A 13,626-nucleotide genomic window follows, 5' to 3' on the forward strand; every position below is an offset into this window, starting at 1 on the left:
TCCATTTAAAAACATGTTTTAGTCATAACGGGTGATCCGTGACTCGGATTTCGATGACCCGAACATGAATGTTCATCCAATCATCAATCCTAACACACTAGTACACCCTAGAGACTCCAAAAATGGTCACAAAGTCGGACCAAACCTGAACACATTCGTTTTTATAATTTGATTTCATGAAAACACCATTTTAATCATATCTTAAGTTCCGGGAATCAAAATAACATGAATCCGAAGTCTAAAATCAATGTCTTGATGAGAGGAACACATCTAGATACTTTAATTTTACAAATACATCAGTTAAGTTTACAGAAATAACCAAATACTCCGCTGTCCAAATTCAATCAAACCGAAAACATGAATTAACGAGTGATTCTACGCATACAATCAATAATCCAACATCATACAAGCACTATACTATCATAACAACATATAAAAATGGAAAAATTAAAGAAAAATCAAAAAGTTAGGGTTAGGGTTTATACCCTAATCAAGAAATGGAAGATACGATCGTGTAGAGAATCAAGAGAGTAATCCGTTTATGTGTACAATCAAATGATCCAAGCACTTGATGATGAACAATTGATGATGATGATGTTTAGGGTTGGTGGTGGCGACGACTAGACAAGGAGAAAGAGGGAGAGGAGAGCAAAAATAAGAAGTAGGTTATGAGAAAAAGAAATGAATTTTACAAATGAAATGTAAAATGAGGGAAAAGGGCTAAACACCCCCCTCCATGGGGTGTTCGGCCGAATATGGTGAGGGGTGGGCCCCTTAGTGGGCCAAGTTCATAAAATGATGGATTGCTTCTAGCCCGAACGCCCGATCGAAGCCCGAAACGCGAAAACGTGACTACGCGATTAATAATTCGGAGAGATAACAAATACGCAACGAATAAAATATATGAACACTATATATAAACATATGACATTAAAATATCATATTAAAATTCCAAAAGTTTGACCGTTGGTTAGAAAACCAAAAAGATTCGTCGGATAGAAATTCACGACACGTAAAAACGTACGATTTAAAATATGAATACAAATATTCACATAACACATAATAATAATAATAATTAATATATTATTACTAATATAATAATATAGGTCATATAAATGACGTGACAAGAATAACAATTAACGGTCATTAAATAATAAATGGTAAAAGATAACGGAAAAAGTAGGGTCGTGACAGAATGAAATAAACGACCAGAGATCAGCAATTGGAGAAGATAGGAATCGGATTTCTAGAGCTCTTTGTGTGTATAGCGATTAGAGATGTCAGCGTCTTTATTAGATAGGGTAATTAGTGTTAATAGAGATTAATCTTGGGATTAATACATCAGCAAAAAAGACTAAGGGGTGATTAAGAGTTGACACGTCAGATATATGTTCACGATTTATAAAATGTTATAGATATATGTTAACTAATTTCCTTAGGTAATACACGAAAGAAAAAGGAAACCAATTACTTTTTGTTCATGCGTTTATTATCACCGACTTGTGTCGAATTTAATCCCAAATTTGTATAATTTGATTTGTTAAGGATAGCCCTAAGGGTATCTTTATATTTTTCCTTTATTAATATAATTTGATTATATTGATATTAATATGTTACTTGGTTTGGATTAGCATCCGTTGACGTTGTTTTAAAGTTAGTGGATTATTCAAAGAGATGATCACACTTTTGATCGTAGGTTTCTCTTCAAGAGAGTTCATTTCAACCTACTCATGGATACCAATTCACAAAGGTATAACTAACTTACTTTGTGAATTTATTTTTGAAAATTATTAGTGTTGTAACTTGATCTAATGAAAGGTTTAATCGTGTGAATGTTTTATTAAATATATAATTATTTAATTTTATAAAATAATAAAATATTATCATTTTAACCATTCGCTGCGTTTATATAATGAAAAAGTACAGACGATTATCCATCAGGATTATCAAGCACCCTTGTATACTTTCAATGGTTATATAATTAATTTGCCTTAAAAAAAATTAACAAGTATAGAAAAAGTATAATATGGTTAATATTTTCTTAAATAATGCTTTTTCGTGTTACTATTAAACTTTGAAAGGAAGGAGTATCATCTAGATCACAACAACAATAACAAAACTCAATATCACATAAGTGCTGTATAGAGATATGAGATGTAGACACTTCGTCCCCTATCCGAGAATAAAGACAAGCCATTTCTCTACCAGAGTGAAAACACTATCGAAAGTAGAGAAATTCATCCCTCTCTCTATGAGAGACTGCTTCAGAATGGACCACCGGCCAATAAGTAGGCAAAAAATTTTAAAAAAATAAAATAACATTAAAAATAAAATTGAGACGCCATGGAAATGGTAAAATCAAATTTTCATTGGTTTTAAATCTTACCTGAAATTTAATTTGTGCTATAAGAGTCAGTTAAGTCGCAAATAAATCGACGCTCCATGTCGACTCAATAACCATCTAGATCGAAAATCTAAAGAATAGCCAATTAACAAAATGTAAGCAAATTTAAAAAAAAAAAAAAAAAAAAAAAAAAAAAAACTTTCCTAAACAAGAAAAACATGAATACGAGGAAAAAGTTAAAAAAGAGAAGAAATCGTAAAATAAATGTGATACCAAACAAGCCAACCTCTCTCACATGACCATCATGTACATACGTACGTGTCAGTTGATTCAACTAATTAACTCATCATACCTTAAACCCCAGTGGACCCCTCTTCAAACGCCATTAAACCCACCTTTAAAACTTTACACCACAAACACTTTCACTACTACACTCACCACCGACGGAAACCCCTTTTCAAATTCTCCAAAAAATTATGAAGTCGCCTGAAATTTATCACTCTCAAATTCCGGCAAGGAGCACCGGCGGAGCCGGAGGAAGGCGGCCGTTGTTACCAATCGCATCTGATGCTTTCCTTTTTTTCTCCGGTGCTGTTGCCGCTTTGTTACTCGTTTGGACATTTTCTACTTTCTCAAACTCTCAACCTCATTCAACAACCACTAACTTTGATACACAAATTTCCGATCCTAAACTCTCCGTTAAAGATGACGTTAGTTGTGACGTTAGCTCTAACGGTTATAACCATCGGTACGACCCATCTGACCCGAATTTCTACGACGACCCGGATTTCGGGTACACTATTGACAAACCAGTTAGAAACTGGGACGAAAAAAGAAAGGAGTGGTTTAAACACCATCCTTCATTCGGGTCGGGTTCGGAGGAGCGGGTCTTGGTGTTATCCGGATCACAGTCCGGCCCATGTAGTAACCCGATAGGCGATCATTTATTGTTAAGGTTTTTCAAGAATAAAGTTGACTACTGTCGGATCCATGGGTATGATATTTTTTACAACAATGTTTTGCTTCATCCACAAATGCATACATATTGGGCCAAAATCCCAGCGGTTCGGGCTGCAATGTTGGCCCACCCGGAAGCTGAGTGGATATGGTGGGTTGATTCGGATGCTGCTTTTACAGATATGGATTTCAAGTTACCGTTAGATCGTTATAAGAATCATAATTTTGTAGTGCACGGTTGGCCCAAGTTGATTTACGAGAAAAAAAGCTGGACGAGTTTAAATGCGGGTGTATTTTTGATTAGAAATAGTCAATGGGCGCTTGACTTTATGGATGTTTGGTCGGGTATGGGTCCTCAGACTCCGAATTATGAAAAATGGGGCGAGATTTTGAGGGAAACTTGTAAAGACAAAATTTTCAAGGAGTCGGATGATCAAACGGGTTTGGTTTATCTATTATTAAAAGAAAAAGAAAAATGGGGGGATAAAATATACGTTGAGGGTGAGTATTATTTCGAAGGGTATTGGTTGGAAATTGTAGAGACGTTAAAAAACATAACGGCGAGATATAACGAAGTTGAAAGAGGGGTGAGTAGGTTAAGGAGGAGGCATGGGGAGAAAGTTAGTGAGGCGTATTCTATGATTTGGGACGAGTATTTAAAAGATGCGGGTTACGGCAAGTTTAGTTGGCGAAGGCCGTTTATAACTCATTTTACGGGTTGTCAACCGTGCAGTGGGAAACATAATCAGATGTATTCAGGCCAAAGTTGTTGGGACGCTATGTTGAAAGCTTTGAATTTTGCGGATAATCAAGTGTTGCGTAATTATGGATTCGTGCATCGTGATTTACTTGATTCAGCTTCGGTCACACCGTTACCATTTGATTTTCCTGCGTGATTGATTATTTTAAGTACAAGTGTACAACTACCGAATTTTAATTATTTGTATGAATCTGGTTACAACTACTTTTGGCAATTGATGCTATTTGTTAACCATGTTTAATGTAATGTTTGAAATTGTTAAATGTAGATTAACAATTGTTACATTGGCCTATTCTACCAAACCTTTAATTTTCTTCCACGTGGTTGTGGGTTTGAATTCTAAGGATGATGCGAAATAATCGTATTTATTCTAGAGACCGGATGGAGTATGAGTGCGCTAACATAAGTCGTTCTTCGTTAATGATGAGTATCTAATTCAAAAGAAATTTTGGTCCGGCTAAGCTACTTTGCTCAATTTTTAGAGATACAAATAACTAGTTGTGGAGCCCTCGCTTCGCGCCGGTGGCTCCGTTTTGAATGCGATTAAAAAAAAAAAGTCTTGATCTATTTTGTAAAAAAGAATTTTTTTCGACATAACATTGAAGGGTTGTTTCTTTTGTGAAAGTTGCTTCTTTTAGCGTTCGGGTTTTATTTTAAAAAAAAAAAAGTTAGTAAAGTGGGGGTTCGATTTGTATTTTAATAAAAGTTAGTGGGTTAAGTTTGTGAAATTTGAAAAAACTTTACGTATAAAGTGGGGGTTCGATTTGTATTTTAATAAAAGTTAGGGGGTTAAGTTTGTGAAAATTGAATATTAGTAAAAAAAAAAAAGTTAGTAAAGTGGGGGTTCGATTTGTATTTTAATAAAAGTTAGGGGGTTAAGCTTGTTAAATTTGGAGAAAAATATACGTATAAAGTGGGGGTCCGATTTGTATTTTAATGAAAGATAGGGGGTTAAGTTTGCGGAAAGTGGAAAAATAAATAGTACTATTCATTCCCACTTTACCTTTTAGATATAGGTATATAATTTCTTAATGAGAGAAACTAAATGAGCTCTGACAAAATTTAAAAAGTTGCAAAGTTTTTTTTGTTCGAATTACTCGAGAAGGGCGAGTAAACCGACCTGATACTTTAATGTACGCAGCCAATCTGAAACGACTCGAACACGTTTAAGAAAATCGACCAATTTTTTTTTTTTACAAAAGAATTGCTTGTCTGGCAATTCCCAAGCGCGCCGCGATTTATGCCTGATTTCAAAGCAGACGTTTAACCCAGACCTAGTCACCAGTATCAGGCCATCTGCGCGTCGCGCATTATCAATGTTTCTGAAAACAGTCACCACACAACAGCCGAACCAATTCCAAAATTTATTAAGTTTTGGAAAGATGACCAAATACATGTCAATATTGACCCAAACTTGTTCAAACACATTTACCACTTCAATTTGAATTTATAAGTCCCATCTACTCGTGATTAACGTAAGTGGGTTCAACGACCCATTACAAACAAAATGACAAATTTCTACCCAACTTAAGTTTAATACAAAAGATGGACCCAAGCATGAATCTTAGGTTTACGCTACCCAAGATTTTTACAAAATACGACATCCTTAGCACAACCACCTGCAAGTAAGCTAGTGTAACATCCCGCCTTTTTCCGTTTACCTTTCCGTCATACTATTTTAAATTCCGTTATGTAATTATAACATCTCCCGTTGATACGCGTTTTAAATTATCTCGTTTAGGTAATTCACGCACCCGAATGAAACTAGAGGGACCAAGCTTGCCAAAGTGCTAAACCTTTAGTCAAAGGGTCAACACCCTTTCTCAACCATTCATTCTATCCATTTCATTTTTCCTTTTCATTTAATACTTTCAAGTATTCTCTCAAATCTTCAAACAAAGAACTCATCATCCATCCAAGATCTAGCAAGTGTTTCACAAAACAAATTACATATTTGGAATCCTTGCATCTTCCTCTTCGATTCCATACCGATTTCATTACATTTGGGTAACTTTCTAAAATCACTAGATTTTGTGTTCTTGATGTTTTTAACTTATAAAGTTGTTAATTAGTGTCTATGGCTCAAGTCTAACATGAATATATGATTTATATGTTCGATTTTGTTATTTGAAGTAACTAGTTTGAGTATGAACTTTGGTGTGCTTGATTTGGTGATTTGGTTGTTTGAATGTTGTTAAATGTTATAAATGCATGTATTAAATGTGTTCCTAGAATCACTAGCTTCAGTTTGATGTGTAGGTTGCTTGAGAAAACTCCATAAACTTGATTAGTGATTTTGGTGAACTTGGATTAGGATTTGATAAGCTTGAAATGAATATTTGATGCATTGAATGCCATGAATTATTGTTAGTAAGTAGTTAGTCGTATTGTATGCTTGATTACCTACAAAACGGCGTGTTTTATGTATGCATTAAATGCCCGAATCATAAATGTGCACTTGTAAAATTTGAAGCATTAAATGTGTGCATTGATTGATCATTTGTTTTGAAAAGTCGGTTATTGCAAATAAGGTTTTGGTTGATAAAATGTATTTAGTTATGTTCCTTGTCAAATTACCATTCCAACGATATAAGATGCGTATCATAAGTGTTTACGGTTTGTGATTTGTGTTTGATCGAAGTTCGGAAAAAGACTTGAACAATTGAAACTGACCAGGTACCAGCACCCGTTAAATGCCGCGGCGCGGCAGCCTTGGGTCGCGGCGCGACCTAAGGCGTGTCCAGCTTCTGACCTATATGTCAATTATATGAAAAATGTTTGGCATGCTATGGACCTCCGATTCACATGAGACTTGTTCTAACATGCTTATATATGAATAGCTAGCATAGAAAAATAGTTCGGGACCCGACCCGAACGCGTTGACTTTTTCGTTGACTTTGACCGACCAAAGTTTGACTTTTTGTCAAACTTAACCGAATGATTATGTGATCTTTCTAACATGATCCTATACTTGTATCTTGCATGAAACTTGACAATTTGATTCACATGCTACATAATCGAGTCGAATTGAGCCATAGGACTAATTGAACATCTTTGACCAATCGTGACTATCGTTATTGATACAACCTATTTGTTTAGGTCGAGACTAGCATTGTACTTGCACACGTTACTTGTTGGAGTAAATTTACATTCATACACTCAAGGTGAGATCATAGCCCCACTTCTCAAATACTTTTATACTTTTAAAATCGTGGGATGAGAAAACATATACATTACATACTTATATATATAGTTTTCACATGTATATATATACTTTTCATACTTTGATACTATGAATACTATACGAAAGCAAAGATACATACGAGTTAGAACGAAAATCCTCAAGTCCAGTTATCATTAGTTACACTAGTAGAGTGTAAGCGAGAAATTATGTTGTGTGGCCATGCGGGTTTGACGAACCCTCATTCAGATGAACGGAACTTACTTTCGATGTATAGTGTAGGTTCTAACACTATTATGCAGAGGTAAGATTCAGTTAAGCTTGATAATTGGGTGCTCGTGATACAAACACATCTTTTGAGATGTATACGCTTGATAAACGATTTATACTAAGCCTTGTGATACAAATATACTTTATGCATACAACTATGATTTCACCAACGTTTTCGTTGACAGATTCTTTTATGTTTTCTCAGGTCTTTGAATGCTTAATGATACATGCTTTCGCTCATTCTTTTTTATACTTGCATACGTGGAGCGTCTTTTGACTACTTTCAAATTGTATCGCATATGTTTCATTTGTACTTTAAACTTTGATATGTAACTAATTGTCGAACTACTTTGTAAACCTTGAAACATCCACACTTATGAAATGAATGCGACATGTTTTCAGTCAAACGTTGTCTTAAAGACTTATGACCATGTAATGGGACCTACGTAGATGGCGCCGTCAAACATGATTTGGTCGGGTCGCTACAGATGGTATCAGAGCATTGGTTGTAGGGATTTAGAGTTCATTGGTGTCGACCCCGAGTCATAGGGTACATTGGTGAGTCTAGACTACAACCGGCATATAGACTTGACGTAGGAATTACTTAACTACTTGTGCATTTATACTCGAACTCTCCTACTCATATCTATCCTTATTCTACCTTAATCTCACGTTGACTAATTTAATTGACACGCCACCTTGACTTAGTGAAATAATGTCGAATGCACATATGAATTAGGGTAATATAATTTTCGGGATTATATTACGGTGACTCATATGAACGTTCCGATATTATGGCATAAAGAATTTAAGGCGAGTCAAGGAAAATTTTCTCTCTGTCTTTATTCCATATCATGATTAGTATTATTGAAAATAATAATCAACGGTATTCTTGTGTTTTGAAGGAACAATGCCTCCTCGTCGCGTGCCACGCCATGAGACTCCCGAACAAGCACTACAACGAATGGTGTCCACCGCCGTAGAGGCGGCAATGTGTAACGTCCTCCCAATAGGGTCTGGAAGAAACGTTACTAATATCAAATAAACCAACATATTATAATACGAGAACAATACTAAATGAGAAAATTTAACTTTATTGAGTACGCAGCGGAAAATGAAATGTCGTTACAATAATGGAAATAACGATAAAGTAATTGTTCATATGCAGAAGTAATAAATGCGATATCTCTTGATCCTAAGTCCAAGTAGCATCACATAAGTAGTAGATAAGAAAGCTTGAATCAAACAGCACCTGAGACAAAACATGCTAAAGTGTCAACCAAAAAGGTTGAGTGAAGTTCATAGGTTTAACAAAAGTAGTTATCGTTGTTTTTAGACCACAAGATTTAGTTGTAAAGTTGATCTCCCGCAGGATCAAAAAGTAGATCTCGCAGATCCAAAAGTTATGCCAGTGCGTGATATTTAGACTAAACGTTCAAGTTTGCCCCATGACAAGTTGTGTCTGTCCTTGTCGGTTTAAATTTCATTATCAAGTAATACAAAGACTGAGTCAAATGTATCGGGGACGTTACTCCCGATAGGCCTACCCCCAATAAATAAGCATTCCGCAGCACTTAAAAATATCACTGTAGGGACTTAGTCGGACATAGCCGGGTATAGCATAGTTTTAACAGTTGGTACTGATATTTAGACTAGACTTTCAAGTTTACCCCGTGTCAAGTTATCGTTTATACTTGTCGGTTGGGGGCTTGTTGGTCATAGCCCAACATATCACAGTTTAATAGTAGATACGTGTAAGTACTGATATTTAGACTAGACTTTCAAGTTTACCCCGTAACAAGTTATCGTTTATACTTATCGGTTGGGGGCTTGCTGGTCATAGTCCAACATATCACAGTTTAATAGTTAATACGTGTAAAACAGTTATAAAAGTTGTGCATGTATTCTTACCCCAAAAGTTATAAAACAGTTATGAAACAGTAAAAAGTGGGGCTATGAATTCACGTATATAAATATTGTAAAACAGTTATTAAAATATTGCATGTTAAAAATTTAAAAGCAAGCATGTGTCTCACCCCATAGTTAAAAACAGTAATGAAATAGTAAAAAGTGGGGCTATGAAATTCACGTATATAAATATTGTAAAACAGTTATTAAAATATTGCATGTTAAAAATTTAAAAGCAAGCATGTGTCTCACCCCATAGTTTCAAAACAGTAATGAAATAGTAAAAAGTGGGGCTATGAATTCACGTATATAAATATTGTAAAACAGTTATTAAAATATTGCATGTTAAAAATTTAAAAATCAAGCATGTGTCTCACCCCATAGTTTCAAAACAGTAATGAAATAGTAAAAAGTGGGGCTATGAAATTCACCTTAGTAAGTAGAGAGAGTTATTCCTCGGAATAGAGAGTTGAACGAGTGAGCAGGAAAGTCAACCTATTGACATTTAAGAGTAGTTAAGTGTTTTGCCCATGTTTAAGTTTAAGTATGTGTTTAAGTATAGTTTGTTTTACTAAGTTTCTATTCCTAGTAAGTTACTATTTTTATAAAGTTTCTATTTTTAGAAAGTTTTTTATTTTACTAAGTTTCTATGACTAGAGAGTTTCTACTTTTATGAGTGTTTCCATTTTAGAATACTTGCCGTATTAGATAAGCTTCCAATCACCCCTTTCCCTTCGAGTGGCTAATTTAGATCTAGGGGCTTGAGCCATAGGACCCTTTAAATCGGAAATCCAAACCCTCTGCCTAGAATCTCATAGAAACCATTCGTCAAGAAAGTTCGAAGATCTATACATCTCTAATACATATCCCAAAATGTTTTTGTGCTACAATATAATTAGTAGGTTATAGGTGCTAGTAATAGTAATAGTGTATACATGTTAAGTACTAGTATAAGTAGTATTAGGGTTTCATTAATTAGGGTTAGTTAATTAAAGTAGTAATTAATAACTAGGGTTTAGTAATTAATGTCCTAGGGTTTCATAAATGTTTAGAGTTTAATTAATTAGGGTTTAAGAATTATAGTTTAGGTGTAATTAGGGTTTAAGGTTTTAATATGTATATGTATATATAATTCGTATATATATGTATATATATATATATATATATATAAAAATATTTTTTTTTACATGTATATATGTATATATAAATCCAGGTGTGTTTATGTATATACTTATGAATAACAAGTTTATAATATGAATATGAATTATCAAAGATCAAAGTTTATGTAAATAGTTTAGGGTTTATGTTATACCTTTGAAGATTCAAGATAATTAACAAAGAAAAGATGAACACGATGAAGATGGAAGATCAAAGCCTTGAAAATCTTGAAGAACTCCTTGAAGATTCTTGAAGAACACGAAGAACAAGCTTGAAGATCCGAATACCACAAGAGAGGGAGAGGGAGAGATTGTTTTTGAGAGAGGATTTTGGTGTGATTTGTGAATGAGAAACTAGGTGTTTATATAGTGCAAGTATTAGAGTGTTAGTCAACATAAGGATGTTCTAATTAATGATTTTATTTTGTTTTATAATTTTTAGTCAACAATAGGTGGTACTAGTTTATAATTAGTCAACATAAGGATGTACTAGTTTACACTTTATTTTTAGTCAACATAAGGATGTAAGATTTTTTTAGTCTCATTATTATTACTATTATTATTATTATTATTATTTTTACATTTACTACATGATAAGTATTATTTTCTTTTTACTAATTCATGACTTGTATATATTTAGTTCCCAATTGTTTTATTATTTATATAAATGTCACTTTTTATTTATTACTTATAGGTTATTAGTTATAATATTACATAAATGCATAAATTTTAATTAGCAGTGAGTGTTGACTAACAGTTTATTATTTTCATCTTTTATTAACTTGTCAATTTTTGTACAAAGTTAATTAATATGTTTTCTAACTCTTAACACTTAACAATTATTGATTAAAGTTTAATCATTAAGTTTGAATTATATTGTTTGGGCTTTTAATATTGGAAAAATATAGAATGGAAAAAATGAGGGTCGTTATAGTACCTCCCCGTTATTGAAAACTTCGTCCCGAAGTTTTTAGGTAGTTTCCTCGTTTGCATCAGCAGTTGAGAAGAGATGGGGATATTTCCGTTTCATATGGTCTTTGCGTTCCCAGGTATATTCGGGGCCTCTACGCGAATTCCAACGGACTTTAACGATAAGTATATTGCTTTTACTCGTTTGTTTGACCTCTCCTTCCATGATTTCTATAGGTTATTCAACGAAGTGCATTTTATCATTAATGCGAATATCATTCAAAATGATGATGTTATACAAGTCATTTCAGTAAATTAGATACATGAAATGTGTTATGAATAGTACTGAGCTCATTTAAAACCTTGAGCATTTTATGCCACAATATTAGGGCAGACAAACAAAGAGGAGTTCGTGAAAATCACAGTCATGAAATTTGATAGAGATCTTCATTGTTTACAACAAGAATATTTTAATGATGAATATAAGTTGAAAAATAAAGTTTTATCACTATTGAATAATATGGATAAAACGATTCGTTTATAGGAAGAGTATAAATGAAGCTATCATAAAAGAGTGAAATGAGAAAATTAAATGTTCGCCTTAACTTTTGACGTAGTCACGATTGATTTCCGGAATTCAAGGAATTAAAGGAAATCTTCGTAATCTATAAGATTTGATTCTCCGGTATTTACGAAATTTTGAGATTTGTTTGATTAAATGCGGTGATTTGCCTCGATTGATGTGTTTGGAATTTTGCTATAAATTAGCTTCTTTCGTTTCATTATCTTCACCACTTCTATACTTTCTTTCTCAATTCAAACTTCCAAAAGATTAAGAAAATGCTTAATCCAGTTCTGATCCTGGTTATTATATTGACCATCTATGCAGTCATTCTTCTTTTTCTTTTACCGCCAGAGGAATCTGTTTACTTCTACTATGCTCTTGGGGTTATAGTGTTTTTAATTATCCCGTGTCTTTATATTGCTATACGCATTGATATACACGGTTTGTAATTTCGGAGTCGTTATCGGGCTTTATATTTTCCCTTATATGTCGGAGCTTTATGCCTTTGTTTCTTCTTCCCGACTTCAAGTCAAGCGAGTAATGGTCCAGAATTCATAGGTATGAAGTTTCGAATGATCATAATATATAAAGTAGAAAGGAAAGGTAATAGCACGATTTGATTTGTCATATTACCAGAATATCCGAAAAAGACCGAATCATCAAGAAAAATATGTTCTTGATATATTTAGAGGTTAAATAGAATGTAAGAGTCGTGTAACATGGAAAATGATGATTATAAAATCTATGAATCATCATCTTCCATTAAAAACTTAGCATGACTTACTGTAATATAATCACGTTGGCCTGACGTCATTATATTATACTAACTCATGCTTCAATTCCCAACACTTCTTCAAAGCATTTATAATTTAAACTCGAATTTTACAGAATATAGAAACTAAAACAGTTTCCTTTATAAAGATATCGCAAAGAGATACTTAATTGCGGACATGAATCGTTATGAAGATATCTTTCGAAATATAGAGGATATTTATGATGATATTTTGGAATTTCTAAGTTCGAAAGTTGATGAAGAAAAATTTTCCGCAAGCTTTTAACATGACTTCGGAGCAAGATATTCTCTAAAGATTTCACCGGATCCAAAATTACCTGGATTCTTTGAATATAGGGTTTGACCCTTGTGTTTGTCCTTGGTCTCCTCCATGGTTAGCTCAATCCGTTTTTCAGTTCCAAATTTTCTTTTGAGCTTTTCCAACGTACCATTCTTTATTATCAAACTGTTGGCCCTTAAGACCATCTACAATTTTTCTGTTTCCTCTGCATTTAATGCAGCCATATTTGAATCATCGGTTATCAATCCGAAATGGTTTCAAGAAATTTCATTTTTAGATGATTAAACGCTGATTGCGATCGTCAAGATTCAAAGGATGTTTTCAAGAATTTTAAATTTGAAGTGTTTAAGCGTAAGATGCATCCATCAATGGATCTAACGGTTGACGAAGAAATGTTGTGATTTTCAAAAGTAAGGAATGGTAAGTTCGGTGGTTTGATTTGATAATTCATCATAGAATACGAATGAATATAATTCATGAATGTAGTGATCTTTAGGAAGAT

The 13,626-nt window shown here is 33.7% G+C and overlaps 1 protein-coding gene across 1 annotated transcript; it reads left to right on the forward strand.

Moving 5' to 3' along the window:
• The first annotated feature begins 2,793 nt into the window (after window positions 1-2,793).
• LOC139891816 (putative glycosyltransferase 7) lies at window positions 2,794-4,287 on the forward strand. The gene has a single exon (XM_071874820.1). It carries the CDS (start codon window positions 2,821-2,823, stop codon window positions 4,195-4,197), a length of 1,377 nt encoding a protein of 458 aa, XP_071730921.1. The 5' UTR covers window positions 2,794-2,820; the 3' UTR covers window positions 4,198-4,287.
• Window positions 4,288-13,626: the final 9,339 nt, after the last annotated feature.

This window comes from Rutidosis leptorrhynchoides, chromosome 2 (genome assembly GCF_046630445.1).
Source record: "Rutidosis leptorrhynchoides isolate AG116_Rl617_1_P2 chromosome 2, CSIRO_AGI_Rlap_v1, whole genome shotgun sequence".
In the NCBI taxonomy this organism is placed as follows: Eukaryota; Viridiplantae; Streptophyta; class Magnoliopsida; order Asterales; family Asteraceae; genus Rutidosis; species Rutidosis leptorrhynchoides.

Bases quoted from the DNA above. Each gene is read 5' to 3' on its own strand.
- LOC139891816 (XM_071874820.1), top strand. From the start codon at position 2,821: ATGAAGTCGCCTGAAATTTATCACTCTCAAATTCCGGCAAGGAGCACC.